General features: G+C 41.1%; 1 protein-coding gene across 1 annotated transcript in view; it reads left to right on the forward strand.

The window, feature by feature from the left end:
* LOC122755830 (cytochrome P450 4X1-like) overlaps nucleotides 1–17,488 on the forward strand; it is a 43,505-nt gene extending 26,017 nt beyond the window's left edge. Inside the window, exons 9-12 of the mRNA XM_044004700.1 lie at nucleotides 1,529–1,662; nucleotides 10,231–10,295; nucleotides 13,346–13,428; nucleotides 16,356–17,488. Of these exons, the coding sequence (XP_043860635.1) occupies nucleotides 1,529–1,662; nucleotides 10,231–10,295; nucleotides 13,346–13,428; nucleotides 16,356–16,524 (451 nt within the window). The 3' untranslated portion in view covers nucleotides 16,525–17,488. The remainder of the gene's footprint in view (nucleotides 1–1,528; nucleotides 1,663–10,230; nucleotides 10,296–13,345; nucleotides 13,429–16,355) is intronic.
* Nucleotides 17,489–25,788: the final 8,300 nt, after the last annotated feature.

Below are 25,788 nucleotides of genomic sequence, written 5' to 3' on the forward strand. Positions count from 1 at the left end.
AGCCTGTTCCTGAGAAAGCTAGGCTCCCTTGGGTTGATAATGGGGTCTTGGGTTTGTAGCTGTAAGAGCAAAACAGGACTTTCAAAACCATCTACTGCAGCCTGCTCTTTCCTCAGCCCAGAAAACTGAAGCCCAGAGAGGTCAAATAAGTTGCCAAAGATCACAAATGTTAAAGTAAGTGACAAAGTCAGGATTTCAAGCCACATCCTCTGACGGCTTTCAACGGTGTCTTTCTGCTTCCCCTTCCCACTAGCTGTCATTGCTACTGTACTTAAAGGTTTGCAGAGCAATGGTTTTCCATATGTCCTTTGATACTTACAGCAACCCCATGAGGTAAATGTTCTTCCCATTTCAAAGCTGAGAAAACTGAGACTTAGAGATTAACAACTTTTATATGACCTCATGGCTGCTGACAGAAGTGGGATTTGAACCCAGGACTCTTCTAATTCCAAGTCCAACATCCTTTCTGCTAGTCCACTTTGCTTTTTGTGTTTTTCTAAACATTCACTTTAATAATATTAATTATAACTCTAAACATTCACTTGTAAGCCTCGCTCTAATAATAGTACATTATATTCGTGTATATTAATATTAATAATAATATTATATTTGAGAATTATCAAAACCTATTTTGATTTGACTTTGAACTGTATTGTTCTTGGATTCTTTTTATGTTAATAACTCTTATTTCTATAGTGCTTCAAGGTTTATAAAGTATTTTCCTTGTGACAATATTGTGAGGGAAAGAGCAAACCTCTCAAACTGAGGCATAGAAAAGAACAATGATTTATCACTCTGTGGCAGAAGTCAGAAGGGAACCCAGGCACTTTGACTTTAAGCCTGACATTCTGAGCATTGAGAACATACAAACCACGAAATAAAGCCCTCTTGCAAAGATCTGGTTTAGCAAAAGCTGGGATTTGGTTTGCCCATTGAGCCTGGCCCTACTTGCTCCTAACTAGATGGAATATCACCTTTTGAGGTGAACAGTGTCATAGTCTTTGCTGAGCTGCTGTCTCTAGTGTGAAGTTGTTGTCTGGTTCACTCACTTTTCTCTGCTTAGCTGGACAAAAGCATTACTTAAAATAGGTAAAATATATATGTATACATATACATTTACATATATAAATAGATTGTACATTTATACACACACATATATATACATGTGTGTGCGTGTGTGTGTGCGTGTGTGTGTGCGTGCGTGCGTGTGTGTGTGTGTGTGTGTGTGTGTGTGTGTGTGTGTGTATAATATGACTAAACTGGGAGATTCAGTGTGTTTCAAGAAGGGAAGTGATTAAAGTCAGTTTGATGCTGTCAGGGAGAACCAGAAAGATAAATTTGGCAGAGCCCACCCAAGCTTCTTTTTCAGATGTGGGGTGGATAAAAGTCTCTGAAGTCCCTTGCAACTCTGAGATTAAGGGGAACCAGTGTGTGGGATGCTCAAATTGTGCCAGCCCTCACAGAGGTATAAGAAATCCTAGCTAATGCCTTTCCATCCTTCCTCTTTCCTACCTATGATTCCTCGCAGGGACCACCTGAGCCAAATGCCCTACAGCACCCAGTGCATCAAGGAGGCCCTCCGCCTGTACCCACCTATCATCAGAATATCAAGGGAGCTCAAGGAACCCATCACCTTCCCAGATGGACGCTCTATCCCTCAAGGTATGTCTATGTCTACCCCACCCCCATTCAGTTTTCTTTAGAACTGGGGGCCTTGTTCACCATAAGATCTAGAGACAGTGAATCACTGGGTTTCTTGCTAAACCAAGTAAGAACAGTGAGAAGACCAGGTTCAGACCTGGGTCCATACTGGGGGGTTAAACCAAGGATTGATTTTTCAAAGGCACCATATAGACCAAGAGCAAAGTAGCAAAAGCATGGTGGACAGTTTCCAGTATTACAGGGAAGAAGGAAAAGAACTTTCCAGAAGCACAGGGACCTCTGAGGCTACCTAGTGCAACCTGGATCCTCTCTACAATGACTCCACCAAGAGGTTTTTTTTTTCTGCTATTAAGGGATGGTTTCCAGGAAGGAGAACCTACCACCTCCAAAGCCAGGCCCTTCCACTTTGGCTTAGGTCTGACCTTGAGGGAGCTTTCCCCCATATCCAGACAGTATTGGGCTCTGTGTGACACCCCCAAACCCTTTACCTTCCCCTTCTCCCTCCCCCCTCCTAGGTCTTCTCTCTGAGCCAAACAGGAAAAGTTTGTCTTCTATGTCACAGGAGGCCTTCAGGTACCTGAGGACAGTGGTCCTATTCACCCTTCTTCAGGCTTACACAAGTGCCTTTGGAATCAATTATGACTTACTCAGTATCTCCCATGGGTCTGAGCCTGTGATAGCTATCACACAGCTCAAAGTGTAGTAAAAGGAGAAGACAGCAGCACTGACAGTGTTAGAATTCATCATGGCCCAGGAAGAATGTCTGAGGCACACAAAACATACATGAGGTGGTACCTCATAGTTGTTTTAATTGGTATTTCTCAAATCAATACTGATTTAGAGCATTTTTTCATATGGCAATAGATAGCTTTGATTTCTTTATCTGAAAACTGCCTGTTCATATCCTTTGACCATTTCTTTTTTTTTTTTTGTCTTTTTTTTTTTTTTTTTTTAGTGAGGCAATTGGGGTTAAGTGACTTGCCCAGGATCACACAGCTAGTAAGTGTTAAGTGTCTGAGGCCGGATTTGAACTCAGGTACTCCTGACTCCAGGGCCGGTGCTCTATCCACTGCGCCACATAGCTGCCCCCCCTTTTTTTTTTTTTTGTTTTTGTTTTTGTTTTTTTGCCAGGCAATGAGGGTTAGGTGACTTGCCCAGGGTCACACAGCTAGCAAGTGTCAAGTGTCTCAGGCCAAATTTGAACTCAGGTCCTCCTGAATCCAGGGCCAGTGCTTTATCCACTGCACCACCTAGCTGCCCCCTTTTGACCATTTCTTGACTGGGGAATGACTTGCATTCTTATAAATTTGATTTAGTTCCCTATATATTTTAGCAATTGGGCCTTTATCAAAAATACTGTCAGTAAAAATTGTTTTCCAGCTTTCTGCCTCCCTTCTAATTTTGGCTGCATTGCTTCTGTTTGTACAAAACCTTTTTAGTTTAATGTAATCAAAATCATCCATTTTGCATTTCATACTATTCTCTATCTCTTGCTTGGATAGATATAGTTTTCTTTTCCATAGATCTGAGAGGTAAACTACTCCTTCCTCTCCTAATTTACCTATGGTATCATCCTTTATGTCTAAATCAAGTACCCATTTTGACCTTATTTTGGTATACAGTGTAAGATGTTGGTCTATACCTTGTTTTTGCCATACTATCTTCCAGTTTTCCCAGTGGTTTTTGTCAAATACTAACTTCCTATCCCAGAAGCTTAAGTCTTTGGGTTTATCAAACAGTAGATCACTATAGTCACTTACTAATGTATCTCCTGTGCCTAATCTATTCAATTAATTCACCACTCAATTTCTTAGCCAGTACCAAACAGGTTTGATGACTGCCGCTTTATAATATAGCTTCGGGTTTGGTATGGCTAGCCCACCTTCCTGTGAAATTTTTTTCATTAGTTCCCTTGATATTCTTGACATTTTGTTTTTCCAGATGAATTTTGTCACTATTTTTTCTAACTCTATAAAATAAGGTTTAAGTAGTCTGGTGGGTATGGCACTGAATAAGTAAATTAATTTAGGTAGAATTGCCATTTTATTATATTAGCTCAGCCTATCCATGAGCAATTGATAGTTTTCCAGTTATTTAGATCTGATTTTATTTGTGTGAGAAGTGTTTTGTAATTGTGTTCATAGGGTTCCTGGGATTGTCTTGGCAGGTAGACTCCCAAGTATTTTAGATTGTCTAGTCACTATAAGTGGAATTCCTCTTGCTGCTGTATAGAAATGCTCGTGATGTATATGGGTTTATTTTATGTCCTGCAACTTTGCTAAAGTTGTTAATTGTTTCAAGTAGATTTTTAGTTGATTCTTTAGGGTTCTCTAAGTATACCATCATATCATCTGCAGAGTGAAAGTTTTGTTTCTTCCTTGCCTATTCTAATTCCTTTAATTCCTTTTTCTTCTCTTATTGTGAAAGCTAGCATTTCTAGTACAATATTAAATAATAGAGGTGATAAGGTACATCCCTGTTTCACTCCTGATCTTAATGGGAATGCCTCTAACTTATCCCCATTACATATAATATTTTCTGATAGTTTTAGGTAGATACTGCTTATTATTTTAAGGAAAGCTCCACTTACTCTTATGTTTTCTAGTTTTTTAATAGGAATGAGCACTGTGTTTTGTCAAAAGCTTTCTCTGCATCTATTGAGATAATCATATGATTTTTGTTAGTTTTATTATTGATGTGGTTGATTCTGTAGATAGTTTTCCTAATGTTGAACCAGCCCTGAATTCCTGATATAAATCCCACCTGGTCATAGTATATTATCCTGGTGATGAATGGCTGTAATCTCCTTGCAAATGTTATTTAAGACTTTTGCATCAATATACATTAGGGAAATTGGTCTATAATTTTCTTTCTCTGTTTTGGTTCTGCCTCGTTTTGATATCAACACCATATTTGTGTCATAAAAAGAATTTGGTAGAACTCCTTCACCTATTTTTCCAAATAATTTGTATAGTATTTTAATTAATTGTTCTTTAAATGTTTGGTAGAATTCACTTGTAAACCTATCTGGCCCTGGAGATTTTTTTCTTAGGAAGTTCTTTCATGGCTTGTTCAATTTCTTTTTCTAAAATGGGTTTATTTAATGATTTTATTTCCTCTTCTGTTAATCTGGGCAGTTTATATTTTGTAAATATTCACCAATTTTATTTAGATTGTCAAATTTATTGGCATACAATTGAGTAAAATAGTTCCTAATTATTGCTTTAAATTCCCCTTCATTGGTGGTGAATTCACCCCTTTCATTTCTGATACTGGTAATTTGGTTTTCTTCTTTTTTAAATCAAATTAACCAAAGGTTTATCTATTTTACTGATTTTTTCATAAATCCAGATCTTAGTTTTATTTCTTAATTCTATAGTTTTATTACTTTCAAATTTATTAATCTCTCCTTTGATATTCAGGATTTCTAATTTAGTATTTAATTGGGGATTTGTAATTTGTTCTTTTTCTAGCTTTTTTTTAGTTGCATGCCCTATTCATTGATCTCCTCTTTCTCTATTTTATTCATGTAAGCATTTAGAGATATAAAATTTCTCCTAAGCACTGCTGTTTTGTTTTTGTGCCCTAATACATGGTCAAATTTTGAATATATGCTATATATCACCGAGAAAAAGGTATATTCCTTTCTATCCCCATTCAATTTTCTCCAGACATCTATCATATCTAACTTTTCTAACATTCTGTTCACCTCTTATTTCTTTCTTGTTTATTTTGTGGTTAGATTTATCTAATTCTGAGAGGGGAAGGTTCAGAAGCCCTACTAGTATAGTTTTGCTGTCTATTTTCCTCTAAGAATATACCACAGCTATACCACTTGGTGCATATATGGTTAGTACTGATATTACTTCATTATCCATCATACCTTTTAGCAAGATATAGTTTCCTTCTTTATCTCTTTCAATTAGATCTATTTTTGCTTTTGCTTTGTCTGAGATAAGAATTGCTACCCTTGCTTTTTTTAACTCAGCTGAAGCATAATATATTCGGCTCCAACCTTTTACCTTTACTCTGTGTGTATCCCTCTGCTTCAAATGTGTTTCTTGTAAACAACATATTGTAGGATTCTGATTTTTAATCCACTCTGCTATTCACTTCCATTTTATGGGAGAGTTAATCCCATTCACATTCACAGTTAAGATTACTGTTTATTTCTTTCCATCTTCTTTTCCCCTTTGTTTGTATTCTTTTTTTCTTCTTTCACCCTATTCCTCCTCATCAGTGTTTTGCTCCTGACCACTGCCTCCCTCAATCTAGCCTTCCTTTTATTATTCACCCTTCCTTTTCTTTCCTCTTTCTTCCCCTTCTTCTGCCCTCCCTTCTATCAGTACCACCCTATTCCCCTTACCCTTTTACTTCCTTAAAAAGTAAGCTAGGGGCAGCTAGGTGGCGCAGTGGATAGAGCACCGGCCCTGGAGTCAGGAGTACCTGGGTTCAAATCCGACCTCAGACACTTAACACTTACTAGCTGTGTGACCCTGGCAAGTCACTTAACCCCAATTGCCTCACTAAAAAAAAAAAAAGTAAGCTAAGTTTCTTTATACAAATGGGTGTGTATATATATATATATATATATATATATATATATATATATATATATATATATATATTATTCCCTCCCTGAACCAAGTCTGATGAGAGTAAGGTTGAAACAATGCTCACCCCTCCCTTCTTTCCCTCTATTGTAATAGGGTTTTGTGCATATTCATATGATGTAATTAACCTCATTCCAACTCCCCCTCCTTCTCCTTCCCCATTCTCCTTTTATTCTGCCCCTTAAGTTTCTTTATATCATCATATCAAAGTCAACTTAATAACAATATTCCAATAGAAATACAGATACCAAGAGTTAAAAGTATTATCCTCCTTCATAGGGATGTAAACAGTTTAATCTTATTGGTGAACAACCTTTTTTCCCTGTTTATCTCTTTATACTTCTCTTGAGTCTTATATCTGAAGATCAGATTTTCTGTTCGGTCCTGGTCTTTTCTTCAAGAAACCTTGGAAGTTCCCTATTTCTTTGAATGTCCATCTTTTCTCCTGAATGAGAATGCTGTTTTGCTGGGTAGGTGATTCTTGGTTGTAATCCAAGTTCCTTTGCCTTCTGGAATATGATATTCCAAGCCTTGTGATCCTTTGATGTTGAAGCTGCCAGGTCCTGTGCAGTCCTGACTGTGGCTCCATGATATTTAAACTGTTTCTTTCTGGCTGCTTGGAGTATTTTCTCCTTCCCCTGATAATTCTGGAATTTGGTTACAATATTCCTTGGAGTTTTCCTTTTGGGGTCCCTTTCAGGGCATTTCTCCTTGTTAATTTCCTGGAATATGGCATCTAGACTCTTTTCTTGATTGTGGCTTTCAGGTAGTCCAATAATTCTTAGATTATCTCTCCTGGATCTATTTTCTAGGTCGGTTGTCTTTCCAATGAGGTATTTTACACTTTCTTCTATTTTTTTCAGTCTTTTGATTCTGCTTGACAGGCTCTTGGTGTCTCATGGAGTCATTAGTTTCCATCTGCCCAATTTTAATTTTTAAGGCATTATTTTCCTCAGTAAGCTTTTGCACCTCCTTTTCCATTTGGCCAAATTTTTTTCTTCCCATTTGGTCAATTGTATTTTTTAAGGAATTGTTTTCTTCAGTCAATTTTTGGACTTCTTTTTCCAGTGTAACTCTCATTTCTCTCATTTATCCACTCCTGTTTCAGCACAGAAGCTCCCTCCTTCCAATCTTCCAAGCCGTCCTTGGTTGGAAGATGATTTCAGCACATTCTTCTGTGGATTTTGCTGATCCAGGAATTGTCCGATGGCATTATTTGGATGTTTTTTGGAGTGATCGTGTCATGAGTTTAAGAGCTCACTGCATTTCCTCTGCCATCTTGGCTCTACCCTGGAAGTCTCTCATTTCCTTTCCCATTTTTTCATCTATCTCTCTCATTTGATTTTTAAAAGCCTTTTTGAGCTCTTCCAAGAAGCCTTTTTGGTCTTGAGACAAGATCATCTTCTCACTTGAGGCTTCACTTGTGGGCATTTTGATAAACTCATCTGAGTTTGTGTTTTGGTCTTCACTTTCACCATAGAAGCTGTCAATGGTAAGGGTCCTTTTTGTTTCTTACTCATATTGTGCCCTATTTTTATACTTATAAAGTTGAGGTCAGCTCGTGGGCCACAGGGGTCACTGTTGCAAACTTCTTGTGCTGGAGGATAGGGCCCAGGTCACTGACTTTCTGTTCTGAGGCCTCTGTGGATTTTGGATTCCTCACTGCCCTGGGCTTGTTCCCTGTGTTGGGATGGCTTGGCTAAGTCATGCCTGTCCTTTGGGTGATTCTCCAGCTGGCAGTTTTCCCCTGCAGCCAGGGATAGCAGGTCTCACAAATGGCTTGTTGTGCCACCAGCCTTCTGAGCTGGGACCAAGGAACCTCACTCAGCAACTTATTTATGCTCTGTCAAGGAACCTTCTGCTGACCTGCCCAGAACCCCTCCACAGATTGCAGCTCTCAGCACAGCTCAGTTGCCAAGCTGTGCTGTGCCGAATTGCACTGCACCGAGCTGTGCTGAGCCGCCCTCCCCTTTCACCCAAGGAGAGAGACATTTCCTGAAGTCTTCTAAATTATTTCAACTAAAGAGATTGGGTCTCTCTGTCTTTTTGTACGTTTTGTAGTTCCAGAATTCATTTAGAGGCTTGATTTAATGTTTTTGAGGGAAAGACAGGAGAGCTCATGCAACTTCTTGGCTTCTCTCCACCATCTTCCCTCATTGTCTTTCTGTACCTCTTTTACCATTTGGCCCAATCTTTTTTTTTTTTAAGGTGTTATTTTCTTCAGTATTTTTTGTGTCTCCTTTACCAAGTTGTTGACTTTTTCCCCATTATTTTCTTACATCACTCTCTTTTCCCTTTCCATTTTTTCCTCTATCTCTCTTACTTTATTTTCAAAGTCCTTTTTGAGCACTTCTATGGCCTAAGACCAATTCATATTTTTCTTGGAAGCTTTGGATGTAGGAGCTTTAATTTTGTTTTCTTCTTCTTATGGTGTATTTTGATCTTCTTTGTCACCATAGAAACTTTCTAAGGTCAGCATTTTTTACTGTTTGCTCATTTTCCCAGCCCATTCTTGACTTTTAACTCTTAAAGTGAGGAACTGCTTCCAGGGTGGAGGGCGCATTGTTCCAAGCTTCAGGGAGTTTAAGCAGCTGTTCTCCAAGATACTTAAAGGAATTTGTAAGTTCTTAGCTCTTCCAAGGTGGTATTATTTAAGGAGATGTATGTTTACCCCTCTCCTGGCCTATGCTCTGGTCTGCAAGCAACCACAAGCCAACCTGCTTTTCTGCCCTGGAATTATGAACAAAGTCCTGCTCCACCATGACTGCAAGCTCTTGTGTTCTTGTGCTCTTCCCCCACCTGGGACTGCCACCCAAGACTGTGACCTGGATCCAAGTATGGGCAAAACAACAGAGTCCTGCCTCAATGCTAGCAAAGAGAACTCTTAAATCTCCTTCTGGCCTATTGTTCAACCCCTTTACCATCTGTGGGCTGAGTTCCAGAAGCAGTTGTTGCCACAGCTGATTGGAAAGCTCCAACTGCCTGCTTCTGTTTTGCTGGGGCTGGGGCTGTGCTGGGGTTAGGTCTGCACTGGTGTGGCCTGCACTGGGCAGCACTCCTCTCTCACCCAGGTACAACAGACCTTTCCTGCCGATCTTCTAAGTTGTCTTGGGCTGGAAAATGATTTCACCCTGTCCTTTTGTGGGTTCTGCAAATCCAGGAATTGTATTAAGGTATTATTTGAAAATATTTGGAGGAGTCATGGGGAGAGCTCAGGCAAGTCACTGTCTTTCCTCTGCCATCTTGGCTCTGCCTCCCCAAATCACCTTTCAAGTTGTATTTATGACATATCTATGTGTATTGATAGCCAAATATTTATCTCTTTATCCATGACATAGATAAAATATCTTTATAAATTGTTATATACTCTTTGATTAAATGTATTTTATTGTAAATATCAATATATTAAATGTAAAATATATTTATAGAGAAATATAGCCATATATTTATATCTATTTACATATCCATGACATATGTATCCACATATTTATCTATATCTACATATATTTTATATATCAAATATTTATCTATTCATACATACACACACATACATATGTGTATAAGTACATCATCTCTTCCAACTAGATTATAATCCCATGATATCAAGAACTGTTTCTTTTTTTTTAATATCTCTAGATACAAAACTTCCAAGGTAGTTTAAAATGTTAATTCTCCTTCTCTTTCTCTCTCATTCTCCCTCACTCCCTTTCTGTCTTTTCCCTTCTTTCTCTCCCTCTCCCTTTCTCCCTTTCTGTCTCTGTGTTTGTCTCTCTCCCCTCTATTCTACTCTTTCTCCCTTCCTCCCTCCATTTCTTTCTCTGTTCCTTTTCTTCTTTTTCTATACCTCCCTTTTTCTTCTCCCCCCTTTCCCTCTTTTCCCTGCCACCCTCGTTCTTACTCCCCCTCCTCCTCCCCCTCTTCCTGTACCTCTTCCTCTTCCTCCCTCCCTGTCTAGGTTTGATAATTGTCCTGAACATCTGGGCTCTTCACCACAACCCTGCTGTCTGGGAAAACCCAGAGGTATGATTGTTCCTGACAGAAGCAGTAGCATCCAGACCTTCTCTTTGGCAGCTAAACATTGCTCTTTTCATATACTTGAAATAGTTCTGAGAATATGGATTTAAATCTTACTTCTGCTATAGACTGCCCCACAGAACTTAGAGAAGCCCCACACTTAACCTCTCTGAACCTCATTTCCTCTTCTACAAAATGAAGGAGGTAGATCTGATATTCCCTACGGTATCCCATATTTATAAATCTATAACAAAATTTATGATGCAAGATTTAGGATAGTGCCTAGAGTGTAGCAGGCATTTAATAAATGCTAATTGATCATCAATCCTAGAAATTATTTGAAAGAATGGAGAGATTTTCATCAATGTGGACCGATCAGAAGACATTCACTCAATTATGTACTTAATTGAATCCAAAAAACATATGCTTCCCACATATCATGGGTATAAATCATGACCAGCCCTAAGAGTTGATCTTCACAACTGGCTTCACAAATTTCTAGTGATGAACTTTTCCACCTGGCCCCAAGCTTATCATTAGGCCACAGGCACAAAGTCTGGGAACAGATCCATGTCCAAGGCCAGGACAGCTTAGTGGAACCAGCAATACCTGTTACTCTCCTGGCAAAGCCTTCAAGAACTCCAGGAAATCCTCCCTATCATGATAAGGTCTCAGAGAATGATGTCAGGAGGCTCAAATATAGAAGGGAATAAACACTTTCCTCTGTAACACTCCCACAGGGCTCACTCACCTCATTCACACCATAATGGGGAGGTTGTATGTTACTATTCCCAGACTTCTAGAGATAACTTTTTGGGTAGTTATTCTCCTACACACTAGACGTCTCCTTCACAGTCAGCCAGTCTAGTCTGATCTTTAGCATAGGCATTCCTAACATAGTGTAACAAGAAAAGCAATTACAAAGCATTTCCCCAGCACCAGGAAGGAGCATATTCTCCCACAAATATGCTCAGAATCCAGGAGGGGAAAAGAATGGGCACAAACTTAAGGTACAATGAGAGTCGGGCACTCTGACTTCACTCTGCAGGGGAGGAGCAAATGTGGTCCAAAATGTTCCCTTCCCAAAAGTCCATTCTTAAGCTGAGATGTCTGAGATAGAGCATAATGACTCCATTTGACCAGTGGTTCATGTAGACTTAGTCCACTTAGGGTGTAGTATCAAGGTTTGATGTTCCAATCTACTGCTGAATTAGGCTAGACAAATCACCCAACGGCTAGACTAGATCATCACTGGTCTCTGCTGTGGCAAGGCTAGACTAGGATGTCACTTATGGCTGTTGGACGTGGTCAGGCCATCCACAAACTGGGCACAACTGCTGATCTGGGCCACTCGTTTGGCTGTTGGATGCAGTATCTCTGCTGAACAGGCCAACCTGCTGGTCTCCTTGGCTTATTCTTCAATAAGCAGCTGCACTATTTTTTTTTTTTACTTCAGCCACTTACTTGACTGACTGCTACTACACTCTTCAGCTAGACTGTCACAAAGCTCTTTCAGCCAGGGGAACAGCCTTTAGCTTAAGATGAGCAGAAGTTCCTTCCCTTTGTCACTTCAAGGAAGAAGATGAAACTCTGCCTCCCCTAACAAGTGTTTTTCTTGACTCAAAACCCGTTTCCCTCAATAAACCACTCCATGATGCCTTTTAGTCATTTTTTTTCAGTCACAGGGTTTTCTTGACAAAGATCTTGGAGTGGTTTGCCATTTCCTTTTCCAGCTTATTTAACAGATGATTAAACTGAGGAAACAGGGATAAATTACTTACCCAAGATCACAGCTATAAAGTGTGTGAGGCCAGATTTGAACCCAGAAAGATGAGTCTTCCTCATTCCAGGGATAGTACTCTATCCATGATGCCTTAGGAGGACTAATTTGAGTTCAGACATTTTCACCTCCAATATTCCTTTGGAATCTTATACAGATAAGTGGCTAGGGGATGAAGTCTATGACCTGGAGGCAAGTTTATTTTGTTGGTCTCCTCAGAATCAATTGAAGTGCTACCCTTTCTGGGGTGGGGAATGTTTATTTGTGGTGACCAGGATTTCATCATATATTTCACTGTCTTTTAGCCCAGGAGGCCTTCAGATTTTGTTGAAGTCTCTCTGGAGCACCCCCTTTTGCATGTCCATTCCATGGAATGTATGTCATTGGTTATAGAAGAGGGAGGAACGTACTTAAACAATTCACTGAAGTCCTCCAAAGCTGGGGGGGGGGCGGCGTGCCCTCCCTTAGGAGAGAAGATTTCTGAACCACCCTAGCCACCTGGAAAACCTCTAAATAGCATCCTGAGAGTGGATGGTGTCCCATGGATCATGTCTCTAAGTACTAGCCAAGGGAAAGGCAGTAAGGTCTGTCACCCAAAGGATGACTGTTGGATGATGGACTTTTCTCAGCAGGTTTGTTCCCCAAAGTCATGGAGGTACTGTAATAGACATGGTGGGCAGTGGGGCTCTACTGATGAAACACAAACTCCTTGAAGTATTGATGTTGCTAAATGCCAAAGTCAACTAGTATGGGATGGCCCAGAGAGACTGTGCCTAAAATGACCTTCCCTGAACAGCCGAAGTCACAAAATGTGCCCAAGCTCAGCCTGCCAAGTCAACCATTCAGGTCTGGAAAAGGCCCCTTCCATCTAAATTGTTACAGTCATCTAAACCTTCAAAACTCACCAAGTAAATACTCTCTCTCCTTCTCATGGAAGTGCAGCTAGTCTATTAGGATTAAAGAGCCAATGTGTGAAATGGTGAGAGGGTTGATGGTGTCTCTATCAGAACTGAGAATAAAGCTCAGACCTACTCTTCTTAGCATGGGGGCCGCTTTCCTAGGAGTTTCTGAACAGATGACAAAAACCTGGCTAGTTCTGAAGTTCCTATTTATTCCCCAATTGGTGCAAAAATTGGGGATAGTAACCTATCCATGATGCCTTAGGAGGACTAATTTGAGTTCGGTTTGGGATAAGGCTTAGAATGTAGGAGCAATGTGTTTTTATCAATGGAATCCATTCATTTTGATGGGGGGGGTCCATGGGGTCTCATTACAGGTCTTTGACCCTGAAAGGTTCTCCCCAGAGAATAATGAGAAGAGACATTCATTTGCTTTCGTGCCATTTTCTGCTGGGACCAGGTAAGAATACAGCAAGGGATCATACGGGGGTGTTGTTGATAATGTCAAGAAGCTTACTTTGGAAAGGGCTCTAACCCTTCAAGCCCTCAGCCCCCTTTGCTTCCATCTCACCACCTACTTTTTATTCCCTTGAATTAAGTTAAGATGTTGACTCTTTGCTTCAATAGCTCGGCCATGCTACTTATGAGGGTATGCTCACATATTTGATTCTTTGTACCTTTTATTCTTCCATCAAACATTTATTTCATGCCTGCTGGGTGCCAGGTACAACTCTCAGGTGTCCCCATATCTGAGAATAAAGGGACCAAAATGAATCATCCCTTGCCCTAAGGGATTCTCCTGGGTGTGGAAATTAGGGCAGGGGAGTAAGAAGAAAGAGGACAGACTATAGTGAATGGGGACTTTGGTTCAAATCCTGCCTCCAGCACTTATTGAGCATGTGGCTGTGCTTCAATCACTTAACTGTTCTTGATGTTTTCTCATCTGTAATTGATATTCAATGGCTTCTAAGGCTCCTTTCCACTCTAGAAATGATTATATAATTCCACCAAATTCCTTTGGCTGGGAGCACAAACATAAAAATGAAATCATCACTTCTCCTAAAGAGTTTACTGTCTACTGGAGGTGGGAATCAGCATCTGAATATAAAGAGGAGATCAAGGCCAAAGGCACCTGGCTTCAAATCCTCCCTGTGCCTTCCTAGGCCTCAGTTTCTTCATCTGTAAAATGAGGGGATTAGATTAAGTAGCTTCTGTGATCCCTTCCAGCCCTAAACCTTCGCACCTATGACTCTAATAAGAGTACAAAACAGGGAGAAGCCAGAGAAAGTTGGAGGAGGAGGACAAAACACTTTCCACGGAAGGATTGTGGAGGAAGTGATATGTTGGCTGCACTTTGAAAGAGGACCTCTCTGAAAGGCAGGGAGAAGTAGAAAGAGACACCAAAAGTGGAAGCTCAAGTTCAAGGAGCAGCAATTCATCTTGTTTGTCTGCTACACAGGACACGTGAAGGGGGTAATGTGGGGGAAAGTCTAGAAAGATTGGGACTAGAGTGTGGAGAGCCTAGAGGCAGGAAGCAGTGGCTAAAGGTTTATTTAGTGAGAGAACTTCACCAAAGGGACCAACCTATTCCTTGACCACAAACTATTCCCCTGACAATCCCACAGAGGACTGTGTCAGCCAGTTAGCCAAGACACATTAATTAAGCACTTACTGTGTTCCAGCCACTGTGTAAGCACTGGGTTTACTAAGAAAGGTGGGAGAGGCCCCTGCCCTCAAGGATCTCACAGGTTAATGGGAGAGACAACATAAAACCAGAGAAATTGGAGATAATTGACATAGAGAAGGCACTAGAATCATGGGGGTGGGGCTCTTCTATCAAAAGAGGGATTTTAGCTGAGGCTTGAAGGAGGCCAGGGAAACCAGGCAGCAGAGATGAGAAGAGAGAGAACCCCAGGAATGGGGCAAGTAATGAAAGTGCCCACAGTTGAGAGACAGTGTTGGTTGAGAGGAATAGCAAGGAAGCTAAAGTCCAGGGAGGGAGGGAGGTCTAAGAAGATGAGAAAGGTGGGGAGGGGGTGTCATGTGATAAAGGGCTTTAAAAGCCAAACTGGATTTTCAATTTGATCCTGGGAGTGATAGGAAGCCACTGATGTTTATTGAGTGGGGAGGTAGTGTGTGAAACGATCCGACTTTCACTTTAGAGAGGTCACTTCGACAGCCAAGCAAAGGATAGATTCCAGTAAGATGGGACTTGAGGTGGAAAGGCCAACCAGATGGATAGTCCAGTAGCCTGGGTGTGAGGCGATGGGGGCCTGCACAATCAAAGAAAACTATTTGATCCTAGAGGGAAGTGTTGGTTTCCTCTTAAGGATCTTCTCAAGAGAGCTGCTGTGTGAATGTGGACTGTTGTGTTCAATTCTGGAAGATGCAGTTTAAGAAAAAACATTGATAAAATATATGTGTCCAAGAAAGGAAAAGCAGGATGCTGAGAGTCTTATAGTAATGTTGGATATGAAGGTCAATTGAATAATTAACTAATGACGTTTAACCTGAGGAAGTAAAGACTTAGTGGGGAGGGGGGATGTTTAGATGTTTTCAAGTATTGGAAGGGGTTTCTGGTGGAAGATGTTGTTGTTCGGTCATGTCACTCTCGTGACCCCATTTGGGATTTTCTTGGCAGAGATATTGGGGTGGTTTGCCACTGTCTTCTCCAGTTCATTTTACAAGTGAGGAAACTGAAGCAATCAAGGTTAAGTGACTTGCCCAGGACCACATAGCTAATAAATGTCTGAGGCCAGATTTGAACTCATGTAGCTGAGATTTCTTGATTCCAAGGCCAATACTCTATCCACTGAGCCACCTAGATGCCTGTCTTGTGGAAGATGCATGGGACTTATTCATCTTGACCCCAGAGACCAAAACTAGGAGCTTTGGCTGGGGGGTGGGGATTACAAAGAGGCACATTTAGTCTTGCGGTAAGAAAAAAGAAAAACCTCCCCACTGAAGAGCACTATGCTGAAGTGAGAGGAGCACAAGGCCATGCCTCCTCCCCCCAGAAAGATTGAAAGGCTTGATAACCACTTGTTAGGAGATGCCATAGATATGGGGATTCTGACCCAGGAATGCTGGCCTAGATGGTCTCCTGAATTCTTTCCAGATCTGAAGGTCGACGTTTCTCTTTCCAGGGTCTGGTCCTTGGTTTGCTTCTCTGTAAAAGTAGGGCGTTGCACTAGGTGTTTCTTTCCTGAATCTTTGCATTTAAATCCTCTGAACTAAATCATAGGCCCTTTGAACCCTGAAGGTCTTTTAGCCTTTCTGCTCAAGGACTTAAGATTTCAAAGGCAGGATGATTAAAGGGAAAGGAGACCCAAATGGAAGGAGAAATGTTCATGTCTTGTTTTCTCTGCCTTCCTTCCCTATCCCCAGGAACTGCATTGGGCAGCAGTTTGCCATGATGCTAATGAAGGTGGGCCTGGCCCTGACACTGCTCCGCTTTGAGCTGTTTCCAGATCCCAAGAAGCATCCCATCCTCACTCCCCATTTCATTCTCAGGTCTAAGAATGGGATCCATCTGTATACAAAGCCCCTCCAGTAGCCCAGCTGGCCTGTGGTGGTGGATATCATTATCTTTAGCTATAGCCAGTGATGCAAACAGAGACATGAAAATGGGGGCTTGGGGGGAGCCGGAGTTGGCAGAGGGTTTCAATCTTTTTCTCTGTGGCTTTGGAGTGAATTATATCATGCTAGATCAGAGCAGTGGCTATGGGACTGAGGGTTCTGGGGGCATGCCTTCCTCATTGTTTCCTTTCTGAAGCACTATTAATGATGATGATGATGAACCTGGGTGCCCTGAATGCTCACAGTAATAGACCAGGGCTAGGGGGTCCTCCAGGGCTGGAAGAAAAAAAATACTCAGGAAGTGAACATTTCACTGCTCATAATCCAGAAAACAAATAATCAAATGGGACTCTATTGCCATGACCAAGATCAGGTATGATTTTTACACAGGGTGTTTAAGCATGGCTTTCAAGAAAGGGAAATGCCTGAAACTGGTAGTGGCTCTCAGAGATGCCTAGTGGGCACCTGAAGGAAGGAATCACTGCAAGAAAGAGTACCAAGATACCAGGGCAGGAGTTGGCAGGGGTGGGGGTAGGACTCATTCCCTCCCTACCAGACTGTGAATGAGCCCAAAAAGTTCAGTTCAGATGCAGAGCAGGCCATGTATGAGCTGTTAGTCCACCTGGGGTTGAGGATGAAAATCAAGAAACTTTATCAGGAGTAAGGAGATGCAATGAAAGCTGTGGACTTGAAGCTGGAGGGGTGGCTAGCACTCCAGTAGTGGTTGATGCTAAACCATTCCCTTCTTGCACCCCCAAGGAGGAATGGGGTTAGAATGAATTTAGCTTTGTGGAATTGTTCTCTTTATGAGATCAGATAAAGATGTCAAAGTGCCTTAACTCCCCTGACCTCATGCCCTCCACCTGGCCAAGAAAGCAGACATTTACTCCAAAGTATATTTTATTCTTAATGTATGTTAATAGGTCCTGATTTAATTTTACCATAACACTGGCTTCCTATATAGATATATGCAAATAAAGTGATGATCAATTACAACATTTTTGAAAGTATGTGTCTGTTTTTATTTTCTTTAAGTAGGGGATTGAAAAAGAAGGGAATGGTGACTAGGCTTAATATACTGTATAGGCTAAATAAATTGTCATTAAATCCAGATACCCAGTAAGGAATCAAGAATGCTAATAGAAAAACATTGTGTTAATTTATTAATTTTTAAATGTGTTATTGTTATTGTTCAGTCATGTCTGACTCTTCATGACTCCATTTAGGGTTTTCTTGGCAAAGATAGTTCAGTGGTTTGCCATTTCCTTCTCCAAATAACTTTACAATTCAGAGACTGAAGCAAATAGGGCCAAATGACTGCCCAAATTTACATAGCTAGTAAGGAATCTGAGGCCAGACTTGAACTCAGGAAGATGAGTCCTCTCGATGTCAGGCCTGGTGCTCTAACCATTATGCAACCTAGCTACTCAATTTTTAAATAAAAATACCTAAGTAAGTTCTTGTTGCTGCTGTCATTTAAAACTGAGTCCATGTAGATTTGGGGATTTTTGTTTTGTTTTGTTTTTAGCCTTAATTTGTTATTGCTGCCTGGTAGAAGACCTTCTGCCTGCTTGCTCTTCCACGAGTCTTATGCCTATGCAGAGAAGTCTACATGCTGGGATAGATTTATTTGTGATTAGTATAGAGTGATGAGCTAACTTGTGGGAAGAGAAATGGAGTATCTGAACCTACCAGTTATGCTCACATTCCAAGGGTGGGAGCCCTAGGAAGGAGTGAAGATCTGTTCTCTTTATTTTTATCTTCAACAAAACCAAGACTGCACAAAGACTACTTAATAATGAATTGTGTTTCTCTAGCCCTTTAAGAATCATAGAGTACTTTCCTGACAATAAGCTGGTGAGTTAGGGAGTCAAAGGATTGGTATCCTACTTTTACTGAGGAAGAAACAGAGGCACAGGAGGAAAAGAATTGCCTGAGATGACAAGGCTGGTGATCATTTGATCCAAAATTCAAACCCAAGTATATCCTGCACCTGAAATCACTATATGATACTGAGCCAGAAGAGCTGAAGTTTATTTCAAGATCAAGTCAAGAATCAAGAGCTCAGGATGCCAGGCTGAGGAGGAGGGTCTGTGAGCTCACAGACATGAAGTCCCTACTGCTACAGCAAAGGAGAGTCATTATGAGGGACACCCTGCCCCCAAGCACTCCTGTCTTCATAGCAGACAGTAAGTTAAGTCATACCATCTCATGTCATTCCACAAGCCCTCCATGGAGGATCTACCCAAAGTGCTGGAGGTCCACCTCTGGTCCTCAGAATACATTATGGCTGTCAGTATACCATGCTCTCTGTTCATCTACCAACCCTCCCTCCTGGAACAGGAATGGCCTGACCCCTTTTCCAGACATGAATGCCCTCCCTGATATATTTTGCTCCATATTCTATGACTCTCAATGTGCAACAGTCCTCTCTTACCCCTACCATGCATCACTTCATTACACTCTGGGTATCCTGTGGATATGATTTTGGTGAATTTATGGTATTCCATGGATCGTAGTCACAAAGATAGACTCTGATGCCAGGGATCCGCTTTGGAGTGTGGAATTACTGTTCAATTCCCCAAAGTTAATCCAGCCTGTACCATCTTCCCTTTAAGGATAAAGTCCCTTTCAATGTCAATCTATCTGCTATAAATGGACTGCTGGGATAATCGAGGGTTGTCCATCTTACTGTATATAGCAATCTGGAAAACAGGCATTCTTCCTCCACTTAGTATTTCCCATGTGGATTGTTGCACTGACCCCTTTTGAATATATTTGGACCAAATTTAAGAATTAAAAGGCTCAGTATAGGGGCAGCTAGGTGGAGCAGTGGATAAAGCACCAGTGCTGGATTCAGGAGGACCTGAGTTCAAATCCAGCCTCAGACACTTGACACTTACTAGCTGTGTGACCCTGGGCAAGTCACTTAAACCTCATTGTCCCACAAAAAAAATTTAAATAAAATTTAAATAAAAGGCTCAATGCAACCAGCACCTTTAAAAAAAGACCATCTGGAAGGTGCTAATTCCTCTTCCATTTGGATACACTTCATAATAGTGACAATTTAATGAGCACGCATCTCCTCATGTTGTGCCTCATTTGATACTGATAGAGGATAATCAAATAACATTTTCTCTGAAAGTCCTCTTTTTCATTGAAGTCCCTTTCTATGGTCCTCAGCTTTCTCTGTCTACTCATCTTGCCTTTCTTTAACTTGACTTTTTGCTCCTTAAAGTGGGGCACTTCCAGGCTGCAGTATCCCAAGCTTCAGGAGGTATGATTTAAGGAGGAGCAGGTTCTTCATTCACCTTGCCTGTTCCCTGGTCTGTAGATGACCCCAGACCAACTTGCTAATCAAATAGCTTTATGTGCTATAGTTGTCAGTTCCAGTGAGCCTGTGCCTCTCCCCCACCTGGGCCACTGCTACTCAAGCCTACCTCCTGGTTCCCAGCAGGGTTGAAAAACCCAAGTTCTGCCTCAACACCAGCAGAGACTCCTGTAATCTTCCCCTCTGCCAAGGGCTCAGCCCTCTCACCAGACTGTGAGCTTAGTTCCAGATGACACTGGTGCCGCAGCTGATTCAAAGGCTCTGGGGGTCTCTTTCACTGGTGAGGCCTTCCTGGAACTGGATATGTGTCAGGGTGACTGTGGGGTTGGGCTCCATCCCTGTCCAGCACAGCAACTTCCTCCTTCTGACCTTCCAAGCTGTTCTGGGTTGGAAATGATTTTAGCACATTCTTCTGTGGATTTTGCTGCTCCCAGCATGTCCTATGACATTATTTGGATATTTTTTTAGAGTGATTGTGCCATAAGTTCTAGAGCTCAGAGGTTATTCTTATTTTAAAATAAATTTATAACTATTAAAAGAAAAAGAAAGGGCACCCTTGACTAGGACCGGCAAAGAGCCTCCTCATTGGTTCTCTGGTCTTGTTTCCTTTAGTGCCTTCTTGAGAAGCCTCTTGCTTGGTGATTCTCAGTCCTCCTTCTCCCCTCCCCCCAAGCTCTTTCAAATGAAGAACTGGGTGCTCCCATATGACTAATGTGGCCAGGCTTCATCTTTTCTTAGGTCTTCCTGGTCCTTGGGTTTGGTGTCAATACACTGGAGCCTGTTGTCAGAGGCATCTTGCCCAGGATCACAGAGGTTAGGGTCCCCCAAAACTCCTGTTTGAATCATATTGGGAGTATTGTGTTCAGTTTGAGGCATAACCCTTCAGGAAGGATATTGATAAGCTGGTGAAGCTCCAGAGGTGAGGACCATAGAAAGTTTCTTTAGTGACAAGGAAGATCGAGGTGCAGTCTCAGAGGAAAATGTCTATATCTAAAGCTTCCAAGAAAAATATGAATTGGTCTCAGGCCATAGGGGCACTCAAAAAGGACTTTGAAGATAAATTTAGAGAGGTAGAGGAAAAAATGGAAAGAGAAATGAGGGTGATACAGGAAAGACATGAGAAAAAAGTCAACAGCTTGAAAAGCCAAATAGAAAAGCTCTCTGATGAAAGTAATTGCCTAAGAATTAGGATTGAACAAATGGAAGCTAGTGACTTTATGAGAAACCAAGACACAATAAAGCAAATCCAAATGAATAAAAAATAGAGGGCAATATGAAATATCTTCTTGGAAAAACTGCTGACCTGGAAAATAGGTCCAGGAGAGATCATTTGAAAATTATTGGTCTACCTGAAAACCATGATCAAGGAAAGAGCTTAGACATCATCTTCCAAGAAATTGTCAGGGAAAATTGCCCTGATATTCTAGAAGCAGAAGGTAAAATAGAATTTGAAAGAATCCACCAATCACCTCCTAAAAGAGATCCCAAAAGGAAAACTCCTATTATAGCCAAATTCCAGCACTCTCGGGTCAAGCAGAAAATATTGCAAGCTGCCAAAAAGAAAGAATTCAAGTACTGTGGAGTCCCAGTCATGATAGCACAAGATCTAGCAGTTTCTACATTAAAGGACCAGAGGGCATGGAATATGATATTCCAGAGGGCAAAGGAATTGGGATTACAGCCAAGAATCATGTACCCAGCAAAAGTGAGTATAATATTTTAGAGGAAAAAATGGGACTTCAATGAAAAAGAGGACTTTCAGGTATTTGTGATGAAAAGACCTGAACTGAATAGCAAAGTTGACTTTCAAATACAAGACCCCAGAGAACCATAAAAAACTGGAGTTGGGGAACATACCTGGGGTTATGCAGTGGGTGACTGTCTTGTGTCTGAGGCCAGGTTTTGGCTGGGGTCCCCCTGGGTCCAGAGTGGATGTTTGTCCACTGTGTCACCTAGCTGTCCCATGATGACATCTTTAGGGTTAAATTGAGGGGTGAGGGGAATGCACTGGGGTGGGGGGAAGGGCAGAAGTAGCATGGGATGAAATCCCACGTGAAAGGGTTTATGTAGTGGAAGAAGAGATGGGGGAGGAGCAGGGTAGTAAATGAATTTTACAATCATCAGAATAGGCTCAAAGACCTTAATGCCATCAGAGTTGCCTCAAGGAGGGATTAACACACACACACACACACACACAAAATTGGGTGGAGTAATCTATTTAATATGGGCAGTAAATCAGTCTAACACTCATCAGAATTGGCTCAAAGACCTCAATCTCATCAGAATTGGCTCAAAGAGGAAATAACATACACACTCAATTGGGTACAGTAATCTACCTAACCCTGCAGGAAAATAGGAGGGGAAGGGGATAAAGAGAAAGGGGCAAAAGAAGGAAGGGCAGATTGGGGAGGGGACAGACAGAAACAAATCTCTTTTGAAGAGGGATAGGGTGAAAGAAGATAGATAATAGAGTAAATATCATGGGGAAAAGAATAGGATGGAGGGAAACAGTTAACAATAGTAATCATGAAAAAGAGAAAAAGGGGAAAATTGTATAAAAAATATTTATAGCAACTCTTTGTGGTGGCTAAGAATTGGGACTCAAGGAAATGTCCATCAATTGAGGAATGGCTGAAGAAGCTGTGCTATATGATTGTCGTGAAATGGTATTGTGCTATAAGAAATGACAAACAGGATGATCCCAGAAAAACCTGGAAAGACTCATATGAACTGATGTATAGTGAAGTGAGCAGAACTGGGAGGACTTTTTGCATAGTGACAGCAGTATTGTTCTATGAGCAATTGTGAATGACTTAACCACTCTCAGCAATATAATGATCCAAGACAATCCCAAGGGACTAATGAGAAAGCATACTATCCACTCCCATAGAAAAAACTGTAAAAAGAAGACTTGTGGATTGTACATATATAACCTATATCAGTTTGGTTGATGTCTTGTGGAGGGGGGGAGAAAAGGGAGAGAGGGAGAAAAATTTGGAACTCTAAATCTTATGAAAATGAATGTTGAAAACTACCCTGGGGCGCCTAGGTGGTGCAGTGGATAGAGCACCAGCCCTGGAGTCAGGAATACCTGAATTCAAATCCAGCCTCAGACACTTAATACTTACTAGCTATGTGACCCTGGGCAAGTCACTTAACCCCAATTGACTCAATAAAAAAAAAAAAGAAAGAAAAAAAAAAAGAAAACTACCCTTACATGTAACTGGAAAAAAATTAAATAAATGTTTGTTGCACTAAAAAAAAGAATAACCTATTACTTTTTAAAATAATAAACATTTTTACTTATAGTTTTGAGTTCTAATTTTTCTCTCCCTCCCCTTTCCACTCCCTGAGTGGTAAGTGATATAGGAGGCAAAAAAGGGGTTAATTGAAAAACCTAAGACCCAAACTTTAATTCAGATATTAGCTCCAAAAGGGAGTCAGACCCCAGTTAATGGACAACTTACAAGTCAAGATGATAGGTTTTCTTACCCACAGAAATCAGTACCCATAATGGGACCATAAAGGGTCAGGTCAAATAACAATAAAGGAATTGGCAGCCTATAGAAATTCAGACTAGAAATAAAAGAAAAATGAAGGTGTTTTGAAACTACTCATGGGAATCAGAAAGAGACATGCACAGAAAAGGCCAAATTTATCCCCCGATTCACCTTATGACATGAAAACCCCCAAAACACGCCTCCACTGAAAAAAGTACCTGCCTCGGGGGTTGGCTTAGGACCCCAGGAACTCCAAATTAGGATAAGCCCTCCCCTCTACCTCCCCAAGGTGGAGATTATTATGATAAGACTGATAATCAATTTATCCATACTATAAATATAACTGTCTTTCCTTTCCTTATTGGAGAGATACCTTTCCACTATTCTGGTTCTCTCCCTGTGGTCACCCACAATATTGCAATAAAACTTGGGAAACTGAGTCACTGAGTCTTGTAATTCTTTTGGGATGACTCACAATCAGTTTGACCCCTAAATTCCATCCGACATCAATAAGCAATCACATACATGTGTGATTATGTAATACATTACCATATCAGTTATTTTGTACAAGAAAACTCAAATAAAAGGAAAATATGAAAGAAAGTTAAAATAGCATGCTTCAGTCTGTGTTCCATCAATATCAGTTCTTTCTTTGGAAGCGGATAGTATGTTTCATCAATAGTCCTTTGGGATTGTCTTGGATCATTTTATTTCTGAAAATAGTTAAGTCATTCACAGTTCTTCATCAAACAATATTGCTATCTCTGTGCACAATGTTCTCTTGGTTATGCCATCTTCACTAAACACCAGTTCATACAAGTCTTTCCAGGTCTTTCTGAAATCATTCTGCTTGTCATTTCTTATACCACAATAATATTCTTTCACCATCACATACCTTACCTTGTTTGGCCATTCCCCAACTGATGGGCATTCCTTTGATGGCCAATTCTTACCCACCACAAAAAGAGCTGCTATAAATACTTTTGTGCAAATAGGCCTTTTTCTTTTGGGGGAAGTCTTCAGGATATATTCCTAGCAGTGGTATTGCTGGATCAAAAAGTATGCACAGGGGCAGCTAGGTGGCGCAGTGGATAGAGCACTGGCCCTGGAGTCAGGAGGACCTGAGTTCAAATCCAGCCTCAGACATTTGACACTTACTAGCTGTGTGACCCTGGGCAAGTCACTTAACCCCCATTGCTTCACTAAAAAAAGAAAAAAAAAGTATGCACAGTTGGTATGCCCTTTGCGCATAGTTCCAAATTGCTCTCCAGAATGGATGGATCTTTTTTGTTTGTGCCCTTTCTAAAAAGATCAGGGCAAAGCTTCAACCTGGTGATAAAGTCTAACTAATACGCCAGATGCTATTTGTTTTTCAAAAAAAGTAAGCCTTCCCAAATGTACATCAAAAAGTGCTTCATAGAATAAATGGAGCAAAATAGCAACATTTGGTAAATTTAAACTGCTTTAATATAAATATGCAAATACTCTTGGAGCGTGAATATGATTTAGTGTCTGGAAGTTACCTCACATCAACATGAGACCCCCCTCAACCAATCAGCTTGAAGCAGTGTGTAAGGCTGTTCGTTTTTTCAGTTGATGGTTGGAACCTCGTGATAGTGGCAGAAGAACCAGGCCAGGATGAACTCTGATCTCTCCTCTAGGGTAGATAGGTTGTCTTATTCTTTCAGAGACACATTTTCTCTCTTTGCTAACCTCTAACATACGTTAATAAATGCTTAATGCCTAAACTGTTGCGGAAGCTTCTAATTTATAAGTAAATCCTCGCTAGCTTTCCCCACACTGGGGGACAGGTAAGGTGACCACATACATCTAGTTTTACCCGTCACAGGTATATTTTTTTTTTCAGGGCAATGGGGTTAAGTGACTTGCCCAGGATCACACAGCTAGTAAGTGTCAAGTGTCTGAGGCCGGATTTGAACTCAGGTCCTCCTGAATCCAAGGCCAGTGCTTTATCCACTGAGCCACCTAGCTGCCCCAACAGGTATATTCTTATAGCATATACCTCCCTTGCGAAAAAAGGTAAGTGCTGATTCTGCTTTCTTCCCTTGAGGAAGAGATGGTCCAGGACATCACCTGAGCCAGGCGCAATACCCAGGGGAGCAGCCACTAACTCAGCAGTATCCAGTCCAGGAGACTAGGGGGATCTATGTGGACCAGTTACTGTGGCGCCATGTGCAGAGCCTTGAGGCATTTCACTAGAGACCACTCTCTAAGTTAACCGTGAAGCCCAAATATCTCTTTTTTGAATCCAAACATTCAACTGATTCTGAATGCACATGACTAGAAGACACCATGTCCCTGCAGTGTGGGCTAAATGAGTCACCCCTTCAAGTCTGTGACCTGCTCATGTGAGTCCCCCAGAAAGCACCTCTCACTGCATGTACCCTGG

The sequence above is a fragment of the Dromiciops gliroides genome, chromosome 4, assembly GCF_019393635.1.
Source record: "Dromiciops gliroides isolate mDroGli1 chromosome 4, mDroGli1.pri, whole genome shotgun sequence".
NCBI classification, from domain to species: Eukaryota; Metazoa; Chordata; class Mammalia; order Microbiotheria; family Microbiotheriidae; genus Dromiciops; species Dromiciops gliroides.